The sequence below is a fragment of the Amaranthus tricolor genome, chromosome 11 (assembly GCF_026212465.1).
Source record: "Amaranthus tricolor cultivar Red isolate AtriRed21 chromosome 11, ASM2621246v1, whole genome shotgun sequence".
Taxonomy (NCBI): domain Eukaryota; kingdom Viridiplantae; phylum Streptophyta; class Magnoliopsida; order Caryophyllales; family Amaranthaceae; genus Amaranthus; species Amaranthus tricolor.
In genome coordinates, this window is record NC_080057.1 from 11,773,148 (window position 1) to 11,793,562 (window position 20,415).

The 20,415-nt window shown below is 33.7% G+C and overlaps 1 protein-coding gene across 1 annotated transcript; it reads right to left on the reverse strand.

The window, feature by feature from the left end:
- Nucleotides 1–7,646: 7,646 nt before the first annotated feature.
- Nucleotides 7,647–10,562, reverse strand: LOC130827099 (scarecrow-like protein 30). The gene has a single exon (XM_057692717.1). It carries the CDS (start codon nucleotides 10,201–10,203, stop codon nucleotides 7,942–7,944), a length of 2,262 nt encoding a protein of 753 aa, XP_057548700.1. The 5' UTR covers nucleotides 10,204–10,562; the 3' UTR covers nucleotides 7,647–7,941.
- Between the last annotated feature and the right edge of the window lie 9,853 nt (nucleotides 10,563–20,415).

Below are 20,415 nucleotides of genomic sequence, written 5' to 3' on the forward strand. Positions count from 1 at the left end.
TTGTGTTGAAATGGTTAGAAGTGAAAACAATAGTCATATGCTTGAAATTACATGCCAAGTTGCCTTTTTAAGGTTTTCTTAGACATATTTGACACTTTCTCGTTAAAAATTAGTTCGAACTTGCTTTGATTTGCATGAAACTTGGCACACAACACTATTTGGTATATATTATTATGTTGAAAACGCCTTCACTCATATCAAGTTTTCGAGCGACTTCTTTGATTGTCACAACCATTTCTTAATCGTCTCCTTGGTGATTCAACAAGAGTTTAAAATTAGGACTTTCCTTTAAACTTTATTGACATAAACCGATCTCAATTGACGCTTGTTCAATTGAAACCTTACTCATGGCTTCAGTAGAAAAAAATCAACCAAGTTGAACTTAGTGTTCACATTGTCAAGAGTTATGAGCCCATGAATGATAAGATCTTGCACTAGACTGTTGTCTAAGAGCAATTTGTTTCGACTTTCCATTATACACTTAACTATAAGCTCTTACCAAAGTCTTTGTGCAATCCATATGAATTGCCACCGGTGAAATTGGCTTTGGCAACTAAAGTATCTCAAACATGAGATTTCTTAACCACTCCACTTCATTTTCCGCCGAGCCAAGTGCAATGAATTCCACAAACCTAGTGGAATCTGCTATTACCTTTTGTTTCTTGGAAGCCCATTAAATGGCACATCCCCCATAAACAAACACCCAACCACTAGTTGAAGAATTATCCTTTTCACTAATGATCCAACTAGCATCGGAATAACCTTTCAAAGTAGGAGGTTCACCTCTATAAGTTATACCATAATGAGAACTTAAGCGACTACCTTGTCATCACGGTTTTAAGCAACTATGAGTCATTCATCCTTGTTGCTTTCAAAGACTTTAAAGGACTTTACCACATTGAATTCAAGACACAATGCTACTTGTGTGTGAATTGGGATTTTCCTTTAAATTTTATTGACATATATTACAATAATGATGTATTTTACAAATAAGTGTTATAAGATAAATCTACACTATTTGTAATCCTTTGTATATGGCTTTGAACTCTTGTTGAATCACCAAGGAGACGATGAAGATATGGTTGCAACAATCAAAGAAGTCGCTCGGAAACTTGAGTAGAAAGCGTTCATGCACTTTCCTATTGTGATATTTCTCCCACAAAGGTGCTTGGGATGATAAAATGAAATTCACAATGAGATGCAATCTACAAAACAAAATCCTAGCGTAAGAAAATTGCAATAATAAATACAAGTGTTGTGGTGAATTAAGAACTTTGATGATATTGAGAGTTAATTACTCTCTCAATATTATCTTATGAAAGGAAGAACAAGAATGAGAGTATTCTTAAGAGAGAAATAAGAAATGATATGGAGATGGGATGGAATGTCCCTTGGCATGCAACCTCTATTTATAGAGCTATGCATCAAACAATACCTCCTTTTGAAACAAAAGTGTTTCACCAAGCAAAGCTTATGAATCAAAGTAATGTTTCACCAAGCAAAGCTTATGAACCAAAGCAATGTTTCACCAAGCAAAGCTTATGAATCAAAGTAATGTTTCACCGAACAAAGCTTATGAATCAAAGTAATGATTCATCAAACAAAACTTATAAATCAAAGTAATGATTCATTTTATTCTTTGAGGCATTTAATTGGACTTTTATTATATTTATTTTAGTCCTACTACTATACTAAGTATGTAGTATATACAAATCTAGGTCTATATACTCTAAATGTTCAACAATCCTCCCCCATTTAGAGTATAACGAACCTCCTTCTTCCTTTACACATTAAATATATAATTTTGTTTCATGCATCAATGCCAATGTCCCTACGGATTGAATTAATGCCTAGTATAAAACACTTCACAAGCGATCGAACTAGAATGATGTCCCTACGAATTAAATCAACTAGCCCATCCAACCACTTGAAGGTTAAATACACACAAAATCAATAACACATTCTCATTTACCTTGACACATTATATATGGTCGTGTCCATATCGATTCATATGTTTATCATAGTCGGATATGCCAATCTTGACTACTTGAAGAGGCCAAAACTTCAAACTTATAGTTGGACTTATTGTAGTTTGAATGGTTATAAATTTGAACGTTTTTTCTCTTACAAAAGGATAGGGATATATGGGATGAACATTTTTACAATAAGGGCACTAGTTACGTTAAGAAAACCAAAATTAGTATTCTTCTCCATAAATATGAGTTGTTCAAGCTGAATTCAAAAATGAATTCATTAAAGAGATGTTTACTAGATTTACTATAATATTGAAAAACATACGCTCCTTTGGAAAAGCCTTCACTAATGAAGTAAAAGTCAAAAAAATTCTACAATGTTTGTCAAATGGTAAATAAGAACCAAAAGTGACGACCATAGAAGAAGCTTAAGACCTTAAGAAGCTACCTCTTAATGATCTCCTAGGAAAATTCTTCACGCACATGCGTACAATGAACAGTGACGATGGAGAAAAACCATCTTAAATCAAAATCGCATCCTTGAAAGCTAAAATATTGGAATATCGCTCATCCTCAGATGAAGACGGTGATGATGAAGATGATGACCCATTTGCTCTAATTGGACGTGGTCTCTTCCAGATGTTAAAGATGAGGAAAAACTTCAATAGAGAATCCGCATATTCTTTACAACATCCGAGAACACTTTATAGAAGACTATCCTAAGAAGAGAAAAGACGACAAGGATGTTGAAAGAAAATATTACAAAAGGAAGGAAGAAAATGTAAAGCTATGTTGGCCACTTGGAGTGATTCATAATAATCTAGTAATCATATGATGATAATAATGATCTTTGTCTTATGACTTGCAAAGAACCCATAAAGGAAACTAAAGCTCCTATTAAGGTAAAAATAGAATGTATAATTAATGGCCCTAATGAGGTTTTAAAAGATATATTATTAAATCCTTTTAAAAATGAGGAAAATTTAATTATTGAAACAAACTCCTTAGCAATGAAATACTAAATTATAAAACAAACAAGGACAGTTTGTTACAAATATTAAATATTTTACATTATTCTATCACAGATTTGAAATCTCAAATAAGTAACTCAAATAAAGTTTTTGATCTTAAGATCAAAGTTGATGTTAGGCTATGACAACAAGGTTAGGAACTTAACAGATGAAAACATGACTTTAAAACGAAAATTAACCTTTATGAACTATTGTGAAGATAGAGTAAAGAAATAGAAGAAAGATCTAATTTAAAAATGCAAATCTTAAAATGACTTTCTTGCAAATCTTACTAAATTTGAAAAGTAGTTAATAAAATAATAGGTTCAAGTCAATCATCTAAAGACAAAATTGAAACTAGTTATAATCATAATGCTTTTTCTCTAAAGACCTAAACCTTTTTACTTAGGCTAAAGACAGTTGGCATGGACCTACTTGTTCTTATTTTTGTAAAAATGGTCACATGAAATTTGCATGTCCTTATGGAAGAAATGATCCTCATATAATAAAAAAAATACTTATCAAGTACAATTAAAAGAGCATATTTAACAGAGTTTAAGTTGTTAAAGGAACTAGGCTTCCTATTATGGTTCATTCTAAATATGATCAAATATTTAACAAATTATCTAGTCCAAAGGTTAGATAAATTGTTTTGTAGGTTCCAAGAAAATGGATCCTTAATAGTGGATGTTCAAGGCACATCAATAAAAAATATCTCTATTCACTAAAATTAAAGAACAAACTAGTGGAACTATCACTCTGGGAGAGAAAGCTAAATGCAATATGCACTGCATTAGACTGTTTGATTTATGTAACTCCATAGACGACGTGCTTTTGGTTGATGGACTTGACTATAATCTTCTGAGTATATCAAAACTTTGGGACAAAGGAAATAGAGTTATCTTCGATAAAATAAATGATCTAGTCTGAAGTGTCCCAAGGTCTTGACAAATGATCCGACGCTTTGGCACAAAAGACTTAAACACTTAAATATGCATACTATTAAACAACTTGTTTCTAATCACTTAGTCAAGTAACTTCCTAACTTATCTTACAACATTGAAGAGTTATTAAAACCTTGCGTAATGGTAAGCAAACAAAAGGTTCCTTCAAATTTATAGAGGTCGTATGCACAACTAAACCATTTGCACTTTTACATATTCATCAATGTGGTTTCATGCGTGTTAAATCTCCTTAGGTTAAGCAATACATCCTAGTAACAGTGGTTGATTTCTCTCGATCCATGGTTCCATTTCCTTCAAGAGAAATTAGAAGCTTTAGTAGAGTTTTTACAAAATTGTGCAAAGAACTTTAACCTATTTAAAACCTACCCATTGTGGATGCTCATAGTGACCATGATAGAGAATTTGCCTAATTAGGATTTGACTCTTTTTGTGCAAAATATGAATTTTAACACAACTTCCCTTGAGGATATGTCTAGAATAATGTTGTTAGAAAATAACTTATGAAAGACATTTTAGGCGGAAGCAGTCAATACCGCTAATTAAATTTTAAATATATATCTTATAAGACCTATCTTAAAAAAGACTCCCTATGAATTATTCAAAAGGTGAATACCTAATATTTTATATTACAAACCCTTTGGATGTACTTGCTTTCTTTATAACAATGGTAAAAATAACCTTACTAAATTTGATGCATTTGGTGACAAAGTTATTTTTTATGCTTATGCTCTTAATAGTAAAGCATATCATGTTTAGAGGAAATCATTCATGTTATTTTTGATAAAAAGGATAATGGGATCTTAAGTTAAAGTTTTGCAGACTTGAAACTAAACAGTGATGATTATGGTGATGAAGATGAGACAACAAAGGAGAACTAACATAACATGCAAGAACAAATTCAAGAACTTGACAATGAGAATCTAGAGATCGAGGAACAAACAAAAGGTTCTCAAGGCCTCGAATATGCAAATCGGGAAGCTATGCTTGAGTAACGAGTACAAAATGTCGTAGATGCTCAGAACAATTCTCAAGGCCTTGAAATTGTATTTCAGGATCCTAACGCATCTCCGTTGGTGATGCGTAAAAAAAATTCAAAATCTTTTAACCCTTTGGAAACATTATTACAGATCCAAAGAGTAGTATTCAAACTCGCTCTAAAAGTTCCTCTTACACTTTTGTTTCTGTTATAGAGCCAAAGAATCATGTGGAAGCACTACAAGAACCAAAATGAACCGCTGCCATGCAAAATAAACTAAATGAGTTTGAAAGAATTAAAGTACAGACACTATTTCCTAAAGCTAATGATCTTACGATTATTGGAACCAAATGGGTATTCCGAAATGAGAGTGATGAAGATGGTATGTTTGTTCGTAATAAAGCTAGATGAGTTGCAAAAGGTTATTATCAACAATAAAACATCGATTATTAGAAAACCTTTACGCAATTGCTAGATCAGAAGCAATAAGAATGTTATTAGCATTTGCATCATTTATGCACATTAAGCTCTATCAAATGGATGTAAAATGTGTATTCTTAAAATAGATTTCGAATTGAAGAAGTTTATATAATAAACCTCTCAATTTTAAAAGCTAAAAACTTCTTGACCATGCTTTTAAATTAGATAACGCTCTTTATGAAATGAAACAAGCTCCTCAGACTTTCAAATGTTTTATGAAAAATGATTTTAAAAGAGGTATGATCCACCAGAAACTTATTCTTACAAAAAGCACTTAGTGATGACATACTTATTGTTCAAATTATTTTGATGATGTTTATTTTATTCAACTTATGGATTTTTTAGTAAGGAGTTTTCGAGTAAGTAACATGAAATGAGCATGATAGGAAAATCAACCTTTTGCTTAGACTTCAAATCAAACAAGAGAAAGAAGGTACATTCATAAGTTAAGGCAAATATATAAGAGACCTTCTTAAGAAATACAACATAAATCAATCAAAGCTTTCCAAAAGTCCCATTAGTTCATCACGTTCACTAAATCAAGAACTTGACATTGAGTCCGTAGATGAAAAACAATATCAAGGTATGCGTAGACTTGATATTCAGTGTTTGTGTATGTGCAAGATTTCAAGCTCAACGCCGTGAAAAGAATCTTTAGATACGTGAATGGGACAAAAGACCTTGATCTATGAAATCCCAATAATAATAATAATAATAATAATAATAATAATAATAATATCTTGTTAGTTGGCTACTTGGATTCAGATTTTGAAGGGTACTAAATAGATCGAAAAAGCACTACCGAAAATTTACAATTTCTTGGATCATCCTTAATATCTTGGCAAACCAATAAACAACATTTAGTTGCACTCTCATAAGTTGAAGTTAAATATGTAGTTGTGGGTGCATGTGGTGCTTAAATTCTATAGATGACACAACAATTAAATACAAAAATGTACCTATCAAATATAACAATGCAAGTGCAATTTTCATTTCAAAAAGTACGGTTCACCACTCTCGTACTAAACTGAATACAAAATATATATCATCAAAGAAAACATAAATCAAAGAAAAATCTTCAGCTAAAGATCAACGTTAATTCTCAAACTTATGAAAGAAATTTCTAGTACTAAAAGTTTTCAAAACAAACATGATAACCCGATATTTATCCGACAGAGTAATCAAACCCTAGTTGACACGAATTCAAAATGAATTTAAAATCATGTAAAAAATTGTGTCGACACAAAATTCTATTTTAATCTGATCCAAAACACGTAACCCAAAATTAACCCCTGAATAAAGACCTCTATCTATTACTTATAATTTCGGTTTATTATCATACCAAACAATATTTATATTCAGTTTTTATATTTACTTCTTGTTTATTTTGTATTTAATTTCAATTCTTAATTTATTAATGATTTCCGGTGTTTATGAGTTCAATATAAATTATTTATTCACCCACGACCCAAATATAAGATGACAAAAGCGTGGGTTTAATCGCATTGATTGGACGAACGTATGGAAGACGAAAATGGCAATTTGTCCATCTCAAAGCATTGATCCAAGATCAAGCAACTCACTTAGAGCTCTTATGGTGAAAAATCAAGCTCAACTCTTTGGCCCATGAACCAGTTGCACTTGGTTTAAAGGTTCTCTGCTTTAGTTCATACGTTCATATCTCGGTCGAGGATTAGGAATTAAGGACAAGAGTCTTACATTTTGTTCGAATTTTGAAGGCTAATTGTTAAATTAGGTTAGAGTTATTGTGAATGCCAGCAATTATGGGAAAAAACATAAGGTGCATACACTTTACAAGTCAAGGAGTATATACCATCCCAACCATATGTCAATGGAAAAAAAGTCTCCAATAGCTTATAAAGTGTGCACACTATCTTAAATTTATCGATGTGGAATAAATCATTCCAACACTAGTTAAATCAGCCTAATTAAATAGGATAGGGGAGATAAAACGTATCTTGCCTCCTGTCTAAATCCCAAAATTATTGAATTTGTCCTTATAATTTGAGTATTACTTACAGACAAAGATGGTTCAACAAAAACATAAAAGGTTGTAGCTGATTCTGAGATTACTTTAGCACCCAAATTCTGAACCAAGCATCATTTTATCAATGAAACACAAACAGAAAAAGACAAGGAAAATTGTTCACAACTGGTATTATTACAGACATATATATATATATATATATATATATATATATATATATATATATATATATATATATATATATATATATATATCAGCCACAAAATTCAGATTCCTGAATTGGAAAACTTGGGGGTGGGGGATGAAGCAGCACCAAGATATATTTCTATTTTACAAAAGCTTAAGTTATAAAGGTAGTGTTGTCAATTACTCGGACTCGTAATTTTACGAGAAAATCTGAAGCTTTTGAACCAATTCAAGTATCCAAGTGTATAATCCATGACCTAGAATCAAGGGGCCTGGGCCTGGGCCTTATACGGATTCTTGAGGTAATGTGAAGAGTCCAAGCAGCGGTGGTTGGTGGTTGTCATCAAGATTGCCAAAAGGAAAGAGCAAACATAGTTTTGCCTTTCCAGCCTTGCAGCATCCAATTTCGAATCTCGTCCACCACAAAATCCTTATGGTAATTAGCTTTCACCATAGCCTTTGCTTTACCCAAAAGATCCCTATCTAATGGGAGATGCTTGAATCCAGCTCTTATTGTCCTTGCTTGCCACTGCTTGTATGTTTCAGGCCTTTGAATCCTCTCAGCACCCTCACACGCGATCACATTCAAAGCTTCTCTAGCATTCAACTCACTTTCAATCAGCAGCCGCTCATGCTCTTCACGCGGGTTTGTTTCTTCAAAAATATCAAATAAAGATGAGAAGTGGAAGAGTGCCTCTCTGAAACGGGTGATGAAGAACGGAGCATTGTACGTTCCATTCACAATTCCATGAATAAAAAGGGAAGGATTCAGCTGTTTAATTAACCTCAAGAAAGCATCCTTTTGACTGTCAACCTCGACTGTTTCATCAAGTAGTGTTCCAGAACGAAACATACAGTTGACGATCACCAGCTCATCGTCTTCAATATTTATATCCTCCGGCATTATGCAATCCCATTTATTTGCAATGCCCTGATACTTAAAAGGCACATTGAATCTCTCACAATAACCTGCCAAACGACGGCCAGTTGCCTCAACCCTCTCTGCTGGTCGAAATCCTTGCTGGGGGTAGTCGATTCCAGTTATCCGGAGTCTAGGTGGGCCATTCGATCTTTTTGCAAGATTTTGTATGAGACAAGGCCATTGCAAACCCAATAACACACCAAAATCGACTATGTGGATTCTCGTTGCTTTCTCAGCCAGCTTGATGATGGCATTGTTGGCCACGAAATAAGACATTCGATGCCAAGGAATCGTTGAAACATATACCCTATAAGCTTTTAAGAAGTCGGATGCTGACATGTGTGCATCGACAATATTGCCAGACACAGTGGAACCTGTACCAGCTAAGCGCGCCTCAAGACCATTAGCAAAATAATGGGCAAGCCTCTGAATGCTATCACCATAAGGTGAAGAATGCAACCTAATTTGCTTAAGCCTCTCATTGGCAGCTCTAAGATCAAAGCTCGCAACGGCTTGAGCACAATGAGTGAGAAGAGTCCTCAAATCCACCTCTTCAACTGCATTATTCTGCTTCTTCCCACGAGTCGTTTTACTCTTCGTATTGTTTCCCTGCAACTTCTTGTTCACTCCTTTATCACAATTAGTAAGATCATATTTATCTTCCCTGCATAAAAGTATATCATCATACTGTCTCATCTCAACATAATCTTCATTAGAAGAAGCTTGCTGTTTGTTACTTCTTCCTCCATCGTTACCACCATTGTCTCTTCGTTGGTTTTTCTTCTTCCTTGATTGACTAACCCCCTTATCAACTTTCGCTTGGGCTACAGATGTCAATGTACTAGAAGTAGAAGTTGCTAACCCATCTATGCAACCATCAGTGTTGGTTGAACCTGAGGACTGAGGTTTCACTTCCGAATTCGAATCAGAAAGATCACTCAAGCTTATAAAAGGCTTTAATTGTATTTGGTTTTGCACCCAATTGGATTCAAAACTAGGAGTGTTACTTAAGAAATAACCATCAACCCCATTATCATCTGGACTCTCAATACTGTGTTCAAAAGAGGATGAGGGATTATCAGAAGATGAATATTCCTCTCCTAGAGCATCATACAAAGATTTTTCAGTGGCTTGAAGAGCCCTAAAATCATGTATAGTAGCAGGAATTTCATCCAAATCCTCTTCTAAAATATCACTCAAAAACTTTATGCATGCATCAGAAAAATCAGGCACATCTACTGAATCTGGGCTTATGCAACTTTCACTAAATTCACCTGATTGGGTTTTGCTGACAACTATATTATGGTTTTGAAAAATCTCATCTTGGTTCATTTCATTTTGAAAGATTTCATCTTGGGTAATTCCATTTCCAAAGATTCCTGCATCTTGGGTCATTCCGATTCCAAAAATCTCATTTTGGGTAATTTCATTTCTAAAAATCTCATCTTGGGTAATTCCATTTCCAAAGATCTCATCCTGGGTCAATCCATTTCTAAAGCTTTCATCTTGAGTGATTCCATTTCCAAAGACCACATCTTGTGCAATTCCATTACCAAAGATCACATCTTGGGTGCTTCCATTACCAAAATTTGAAAGGTTGGAAAAATTTGAAAGCAATTCAGGGTTAATTTTGAGTTTATGGCTCAAACTTACTAATTGAGGATCAATAACAACAGGATACATCACCAAAAAAAACAAAGTTTGGAAATCGTACTCGAGTAACTTATGGATATATAGAAAAATTCAAAGAAATAGGATACATTCCTATGAGATAAGTATGAACAAACATGCAATATCAAATGAGAAACTAAGATAATACAATAATAATCAAAACTTTGACTTTGTGGATGAAAAAGAGAGAAATAAGAGTTGCTAGAAGATAGTACCTGGATGATAGAGAAATCTAGAAAACTGACCTCAAGATCCAGAGTCAAGCACCACCAATGCCCATCAATTTATTCATATAAATAAAAACTAAGTAAAATATTTACTTATTTCAATTAATCATGTAGTGGACGGAATATTGAGCGACACGTGTGGGCAGAAAGAAATTTAAAACTTTGTGGGCAAATTTTGGGTCAATTACCTTCCCAACACATACTCGATGAGGATTGAATAGATTGAGGGATAAACCTAGACCGACATATGATTCAAGATTTTTTTTTAATAAATAAATATAAGTAAATAAAAGTGGTATATATTTTAATTGAAATAAAATTGAATTCTCAATAAGATTGTTTAATACATTTAATTGAGGATTAATTTAGTAGAAAATAATGAGTGAAATAGATTGTAAAAGTGTAAGAGTGTAAGACTATAAGAATAACGTGTAGTAGAGACTAAGATTCTGTTTGATATGACATAATTAATATCAGTTAAGGAAAGCAAATACCATTACCCTAATTTTTTTGTTTCGTATGAGATCAGGCAAATGCAATCCATTACTTTAGGGTATTTGTAGAGGTGTTCATTCAGGTAATCGGGTCGGTTTCGGACGGGTGTCATTCAATTCGGTTGTATTTCGGATCGGTTATATTTCGGATGCGTGTGGCGACGGGTCACACTCGGGTCGGGTCAGTTAGTCACGGTTCGGTTGAAGATCGGTTACTCGAGCTATAGGGTTAGCATCAATTAGGTGTCGGTTGAAGTTTATGTCAAGTTTCAATTGGTCTCGGGTTGTCATCGATTAATAATTGGTTCGGTTTTACTAGGTACAGATCGGGTTCGGGTATTTTTCAAGTAGAATTCGGCTACGAATTGCGAATTACTAATTACTATTGATCGCGTCAGTATCAGATTAAGTTGTTTGTCATTTTTAAATTGATGATAAGGTTCCTTTACTTAAAGCAAAATAGTGAAAATGCAAATTAATTAGTGATCATTATTATATTGTTACTTTTACTTGTTTGACCGGAAATTATAAAGTTCTATCAATTTTCGTCTAATTCGATTAAAAGTAGTTAAATAAACATTGACCATTGATGATTAATTCTAAATATATGAAACCATGTATTTATAAAATTTATTTCATTAAAATATTTAGCACTTTATTAGAATAACTAATAAGATGATTGAATATGAGTCGATTATACTTCTATGTTAAAAATTGGTTTAGGTTTACAGCAGTTCGATCTAAACTTCATTCGGTTTAAGTCGGTTTTAGTCGGATCGAGTTCGGTTTCGAGCGTGATTCAGGTTGGATATGATTCGGGTCGGTCATTATTAGGTTCGGGTAATCTCGGTTAACGGTTATGTGTTGGTAAGAAAAATCGGTTACAACTCGGGTTTAGTTTTTTCCATTTTTGGTTGTCAACCGGTTCGGGTATAATTTCGGGTCGGGTAATGCCGGTTCGATAAACCTAAAAAAGGAACACATTTTTGGGTTGGTTTACTTTCGGTTTCGGATCGGATTTTTGGGTTGGGTCACTTTTGAACAACTCTAGGTATTTGTTTCCTTTATTTTGTTACCTCTTATGTACTAGGAGTAACAAATACCCTTATTCAGTTTTTTCTCTTCACCCATCTCCCCACTTTCTCTCTCCTCTCCTGATTTCTCCTCTACATTCAACTCTAGCTATCTTCCATTAGTATAGGCAAGCTTCAATAGTGGAACTTTGAGGCCCAATTGTCATTACCTCCATCTTCATTCAACATAAATGTCATTAGGTAATTTCAATCGTATTTTTCTTTGTATTTTGCAGATTAATTTTTCAGAAGTCTTCTTTAATTTTTCAATTTTTGGAAGTCATCTGTATCATTCCTAATTGACAAAAATTTGAAATTATATTGCAGTTGTTGACGAAAATATGTTAGAATTGTTTTAGGAAGTCTTCTTCCCTTTTTAGGAAGTCTTCTGTATTATTTTAAAAAGTCTTTATCATTGTATTAAAGTAATTGATATTAAAGTAATTACTCTAATTGATATTTTCCTTTTCAATATTTAGGAAAATTACTCTATGTTAGGTTTAGTTCATCGACAAACTTCTATAATTTTTTGACTTCACCATAATTATTTTTCAATTTTTAGGTTTTACCTATTTTCCTTTTCAATTTCAGTTATCTCCTAATAACAAATTTGTATGTAAATCAAAAGAATGATGAAGTCCAATACCAGATTTCAACCATTAACAAAGTAGATGCACTTTCTCTGAAACTTTTGATCTTTCTTCAATTTGTTAATTGTCCCCTCTTCTAACCTTGTTACGATACCAATTTGATTTTGATTTTTTGTATAATTTTTTGTCAGCTTCTTATTAACGTTGTAAATGGATCACATTATGCAATCAGTACGGAGAAAAAGAAGTCTAAAACAGCTTCAATTGGTTGTAATAAATGTCACCATAGTTCTTGTGATGTAATGGGTTTGGTATATGATGACCGTTAATACAATTAGGGTTGTTCAATTGATCGAAAATAAAAGGGACAGAAAAAAATTACGATTAAATGTCATGTATCGCTTAATACAATAAAGTGATGTACATTGCAAAAGTGAACTCCGTAATAATAGAAAAAACCTTTGATATTATTTGTGAGATGCTTAAGGAAATTGGAGGTCTAAATCATACAAAAAATATGTAAGTGTGAATGCCCAAGAACGTGGAAAATATCTGACAAGAAAAGGTACAATGGCTGTGAACATTTTGGGTGTTTGTGCACCCAATATGCAATTTATCTATGTTCTTACGGGTTGGGAAGGCTTGCACATGATGTCCGTGTTCTGCACAATGCTCTTTCTAGGCCAAATGTCTTTAGGGTACCTAGAGGTATATACAACCTACTAAACTAAAAGTAAATTTAGAAAGTTTAATAAAATTATATTAATCTTCTTATTTTAATAACTTTGAAGGTAACTATTATTTGGTTGATGGGGGTTATACAAATTGTGAGGGATTTCTTGCTCCATATAAAGGGCAACGATATCATCTCAAGGAATGGACTGATAAACAACCGCAAACCGCAGAAGAACATTATAATATGAAACATGCTCGAGCAAGAAATGTAATTGAGAGTTGTTTTGGGCTACTTAAAGGACGATGGATTATACTTAGAAGCCCCTCATTTTTCCCCATTCGAACTCAAGGTCACATTGTAATGGCTTGTTGTTTGCTCCACAATTTAATTAGAAAAGTGATGCCCACAGATGATATAGAGGAAGAGGAGATGAATGATAACGATTCAGATGATGATTCCGATGATGAAGTTAAGTACATTACTACAATTGCAACTTCTGACCAATGGATTAATTATAGAAATACGTTAGCTCAAGATATCTTTAATAGTTGGAGGGCAAGAGTTAGACAAGGTTTGTACTATGTATAATATTTTTCTTTATTGATTGTACCTAAATTATAACTATCACAATTATGGCACTAGTGGTGAGAGTATAGCTCTTGTACTTATTAACCATGTATTGTTTGTATTGTTTTACAATTGTACTCTTGTGATTATGGAGTGTTTTAGAGCTTACATATGATCAAACATTCTACTAACCATGAAATTGCTTGTTTCACTTTCCAAGTACTTAAGATGGAGGGAAGTAGTAGAGGAAGAGGCAAGAATAAGCGATATTGGACGTATGAAGAAGATTTCATGCTAATAAAATATTTACATCAATTGTCAGTGGATCCTAACAGGAAAGGTGATAACAGTTTTAAGAATGGTTATATGAATAGTTTAAAAGATTTGATAAATAATGAGCTTCCTAATTGTGGTTTGAAGGCTTTTCCACACATAGAGTCTAGAATCAAACATTGGTCGGAAAAGTACAGTGCCATGACCGAGATGTCATCTACTTCGGGTTTTGGGTGGGATGCTGATAAGAAAATGTTACAAATAGAGAAAAAAGGTATTTGATAAATGGGCAAAGATAAGTTTTGATTGATTTAACATTCGTTTAATTTCCTTGTTAGTCTTTGTTTGTCTTTGTTTGTCTCTGTGGCTGTTTGAATCCTTTTTTTTGACTTCATTATCAAATGTTACAAATATGGTTTTGTTTGCTAATTGATTAGGAATTTATGTGTTGTATTTGAATCTTTTGTTTCTACATTATAATATTTGCTTCTACATGGTTTAGGGTATTATAGTTGATTACAGTAATCACATTTGCTCTTGGTTGATTACAGTTACTTCTACACAAATTCCCAATAGATTGTAATCAACACACAAATGTTTCTACTGTTACAATATGGTTTTGTTTTGGAATCTGTTGTATTTGCTGTAAACTATAATCACATTATAATATTTTCTTTTGGAACGGGTTCATAGGAAGGCTAAGGGATTGTACGGTATACCTTTTCCATACTATGACAAACTTAAGAAAATTTATGCTAAAGACAAGGCAACAGGGGATATGAGTGAATCTTTTGTAAGAGCTATCAACAACATAGATGTTGAAATTATAAAGAAGCCAATTTTCATAAATTGTGATGAGAATGATGATGTAGATTCAAGAGCTCAGTTGATTACTCACTCTGTACAATCCAAGAAACATTTGATTAAACAAGAGCATGATACTTCATCATCTTCAAAGAAACCTAAGTTAAAGGAAGTGAAGGAAAAACAAATAGGAAAGAAAAGTGATGTTGATAAATTGGTTTCTTCTCTTCATGATGCTACAAGTAATTTTGGGAAAATCTTTGATAATATTAATGCTAATCTTGGCACTATGGCTAGGGCGTGGGCTAAAGCCGAGGAAAAAGAGCAAAACATGGATGAAAAAGTGAATAAAGTTTTGGAAGAGGTTATGAAGTTAGATGGTGTTTCTCCCTCTGAGGCCTTGGAAGCCGCTACAATTCACATTGCTGAAGAACACAAGCTCTGTATATTTTATCAAGCTCAACAAAACTTGAAGAAACAATACGTACTTGATCTTTTAAAGAAAAAGTAAAAATGGTCTTCTAAGAAGAGCCAATGAAGAAGGAAGCTCTTTGTTTTGGAGTTATTCGTGGTTTAACCCGAGAATAGACAATTACAGTTTTGTTATTTTCTTGGTTTTGATTTAGGAAGCTTCGTATATTAATGCTAATCATGAATTTGCTATGTAAGTTAGCCTTTGCTACTATTATCTTCTTATATTATAACTACAAATGCTAGATGATTTTGATGTGCTCGATTTAGAGCACAATTATATCCCCTTTATAGTGTCGAGTCTCGTAGTTTCTCATTGGTTTTATATGTTTTACACTCGATTTTACTTTGCTCTTGCCCCCGCACTGTTTTAAGGTTATTTCAGGTATTTTCGAAGATTTTGAGGTGAAATGAATCGAGGTCGAGGCTTAGACATCATAATAGAAGAAGAGACACGGATATCAAGGCATTTCCGAGCACTCCAAGTAATCCCTAAGAGTCATGCATAGTTCTAAGACCTTCCGACACTTTGAGGATATGCTTCGAAGAAGATTTAAAGCCATTTGACCACCCATTCGGTCGAACAGGAGTTGGCTCGGGCGCATGGGCTGAAGACTTCAAAGGAAATATGTAACACCCCGTAATTTATCGGGTTTAAAAAGAAAATAAAATAAAATAAAATAAATAAGTATTATTACATAGATAATTATAAGAAATAAAGTAAGTTAAATTTTAACGGTAACGCGTTTTATCGCGTACGTTGTTATTGCGTAGCGTTTCTTTTCTGTTTTAACAAAACAAAATAATATAATAATTACTTAATTAATTAATTAATTAAAAAAAATTAGGGGAAGAGAAAGGGGTGGCCGGTTGTCACGGAGTAAGGAGTGAGGAGTCTTGTAACTCCTCTCATAAGTGTGTATTATGGCACATTAAGTTCATTGTTTTAATTGCCTATTAATGCTTAAGCATCATTTGAATTCCTCACCATTCTAAACTTTCAAGTGAACAAAAAATTCAAAAAAAAATCTCCCTCTTGCTCTCTTGTTTCGGCACACCTCAAAGGAAAAAAAAATTGTTGTTCCATCCATTCTTTTGATGAAAGGGGTAAGTTTAATTGAATTGTTAATTATAGATTTTATATACAAGATTTCTAAGATGAATTATATTTGATGTATTATGATATCCTATGACTTTTAGGAGGATTAAGTATATTTTTACCTATATGTAATTTTCTCTAATAATCCTTTAATAAACTTTAATTTGTTAAAAGGATTAAGTTATGTTCCTTTTATAAAAAAAAAAAAAAAAAAACTTTCTTGATTTATATTCTTTAAAAAAGTATAAATTTGTTATAAGAATTAAGTTATATTGATATTTAAATAAATTTCTTTTATGATTTGCATTTCTCTAACAAAATTTCATTTTGTTAGAAGAAATTTAAATGGTATGGATCAAGTAATGTAGTCATCCAAGAATTTATAAATCCTTTAGCGAAATTTGATTTGTTTGAAGGATTGTGTTTATATATATTTGTTGATTTAAAAGGGTGGTTTGGTTTTATGATTCTCTACAAAATTTTAATTTGGTAACAGAATTAAGTATTTAATTTAATAATCATAATTTATAAAATTTTAAGTTTCTTGAAGGATCTTGTGGATGGGCATGTTTCTTTTTATTTGATGGCTTTTATGCTTTGTTGATGGGATTTTGTGTATTAATATATGTGTGGAAATATCAAGTGGCTGTGTTATAGAAAAATTAGTCTTGTTTGTTTTATTTTAGTAGTTGTGAATTTGGTCTTGTTAGATCTATTTTGGTCATGAGATTAAAACGGTTAGTAATTTGAATAATGTATATATATAAAATAATAGTAATAATAAAATAATAGAATTTTTTTTGGGCAGCAGCAGTTCCTGCCTCCGTATTGGTGCCGATCCGGAAACGTTAGTCGTATTCCGTTGTTGTTTTATGTACCCGATGCGTCAAAAACTCGTTAAAACGCTTAAAATAATTAAAAATAGTAATTGAATGTTAGAAATTATGAAATTTGGTACCCGAGGTAATTGACGCGTTCCGGACGCAATGGCGAAGTCGGATTTTCCATTTGAATTTTTTAAACTGTCCGAGTTGACCGTTTAAGTTTCTGGTTAAAATTTAAAGTTTGGAACTATTGGGTGTTGGATGAAAACATTTAAAATTATCATGTCCTAGTAATATCTTAGTAGTATGGAGTGGATTAAATGTGTAAACACGTTCTAATACGTGATCGTTTTGTGTGTGTGTTATTTAGGACCTTGTATCATAAGAGGGCAAAATTTCTATCGTGATTAAACTTCATTTGTTGGCAGCACTTCAAGGTAAACGCTTAGATCATACTGTTTATGTGGTTGTGCAAGTAGTGTTGTTTCAATTCTAATCGAGGCATTGTAAATCACATAAGGATTAGACATCTCAAATAATTTGAAAGAAGTTAACTTGGAAGTTGAGAATTTATGTGTTTGTTACCCAAAGGGGTTAACGTTTTGGTTTGTATTATGTTACCCAAAAGGGTTAACGTTTTGGTTTGGATTATTACAATTATTGTTCCCATGGCAGTATTGGATCATTACAGTCACCATCGGGGTATGCATACTTTACCTCTGACGACCCGCACAGGACGGGCAACGTCTTAGGTCGGTGGTTTCCTTGGGATTAGCTCTCCCAAGTGTATTCCTCCAAAAAGGAATTTGATTTATATTTGAACGACCCGAACAGGACGGGCTACGTTACAAGTTGGAATTATCTAATAATGAATGTGTTAGAGCCTATGCATGCTAGGATAAACACATTGCTTGTATTCAACCTGTTTGACATTTGTATGAAGTCTCTGATGTGTATTGGATTGTTATTTGGAACCTGCTACGTGTTGTCACCCGACGACTAGTAGGTTGATTGCAGGTGGGAACTGGAGAGAGGGCTCGACTTAGAACCTGTAACATGTTTTTTTGTAATAAGATTATGAGTAGATATAACTCCGAATTATATAACAAGAGATTGTGTTGGTTTCTTTTCGCTTTCGTAAATTTTCTTTAGTTGATCTAGAGGCCAGTAGGCTCTCGAGTTGCACTTAAGAACTTCCGCTGACTTATTTCTTTCACGTTGGTACTGTTTTCTGTTTTAATTATATTTCTTTATCGACGGAACGTTGACGATCCTAGAGGAGACTTTTCTCTAGAGTCCGAAGAGTGGACTGGAATTCGTAATTTCATATGAATTTTCAAGTCACTTATACCGGGCCGTTACAATTGGTATCAGAGCCAACGTTCCTCAGATGATAAAGAAATAAACAACCTTAGTAGAGAGTTGGGAAGTAGTCCTTGGGACGTAAATTTGTTGGAATGTGTTTGTGTTGAATGTTGTTTAGTGATAGTAATGTTTAATTTTTGTTCTTTCGTGTGGAATTAGGAAATATGAATAAGGGAAAAACACCTATAGACCCATACACCCCAGTGAGACCAGGAAGGTACCGATGTTTGACCCAAAGACTATCTGGAGAGAAGCATCTAATGCTGATATATGGAGAGTGCGGGATGGTGAAAGTACCAAAGACTATAGGGAACGGATGCACATGATTAAAACAAAAGCCGAAAGGGTATGTTACGACTTAGAGCTGGACCTAAATAAGTTGTATCATTTATCCCAATATAGGAGGGGAGTAGAACTAACACAGGGGGAGATTAGTGAGGTTAATCATCGAGAATAAACCTTAGAAGAAGAAGAACCCATGGAAGAGGGAGAACTCAACTTAGGGTATGAACCTGAACTAGCTGTGAAACCAATGGAGGAACGGAACTTGCCTGATCCGCCACTAGTGGCACCCGAGGTCCAGGTGAAAAGTGTCATTGAGATGTGGGAGACTAAGGGGGAAACACCTACATATATAGAGATTTCCGGTGAAAATGAGGAAGAGAATTGGGGGTCGTATTATGATCTGTATGGCTATGGGGATGAGTTTGTAAGGAGATGGTCAGATGAGGAGGATTCCGAGGAGGAAGTGGAGGAAGCACCAACGAACTACCCTAGGGGTATTGACAGTGAATCAGAAGGAGCATCTTCAGGTTCCATTTCCGATTCTGGGGAAGATGAAGATGATGAGGACTTCAATATAGCAAATTATGATGAGAGTACTGACACTTGGGAGGCTTGGCGTTAAATGTTTTATCTCTTTTCCTTAATATCTTTCCTTTAATTATTTCTTTTTAAGTTATTATCTTTTATGAATAATGTAAATGCTTTGCGAGAATCAGTTATGATGTATCAGGGAATATCAATAAAATACTATAGTATGTTTATGTTCTTCTTCCAATAAGGTGTGTTGTGCATTATATATTTGAATCACTTTTACAGTATTTTATTAAGTTTAATATATTTATTTGGTTGGGGAAGCCGACTACTAGTGGCAAACAGTAGATCGGAGCTATTGGAGCAGGCTGAGGGGAATTTTGGTTGGGACTTGTTTAAAAAGGCTATGCGAGAGAAATTCTACCCACTACACGTGAGGAAAGATAAGTCGAACGAGTTTGCTCGATTAGAGATGGGTGGTATGACTATTGATGAATATTACCACAAATTTATGGAGTACATCAAGTATTGTCCTGATAACGTGCCCACAGAGGAGAAAAAGATGCAACGTTTTGAGCTAGGTTTATATCCTTCGATATTCAAAAACATATTGAAAGTGATCGCTATAACACGCTGGAACAGATGTACAAGCGAGCGTCTCAAATAGGGAATATTTTGAGGAAGGACAAGCAAAGAGAGAAGGGTAATATCCCCGAGAAGAGAAAAGAAGGTGTCGGTCAGGCATCAAGGACTCCGTCAGGTTTTTATCAAAAGAAGGCAAGGACTTTCGGCAATTTTCAAGGAAGTGGGTCTAGTGCAAACACTGGATTTAAGGGAGAAGCAAAGCCTGCTACGCCATTACTGGATCGAGATGGCAATGAGAGGAAGTACTTCTGTAGGAGGTACAAGAGAAATCATACGGGAAAGGATTGTGACGGAAATCTA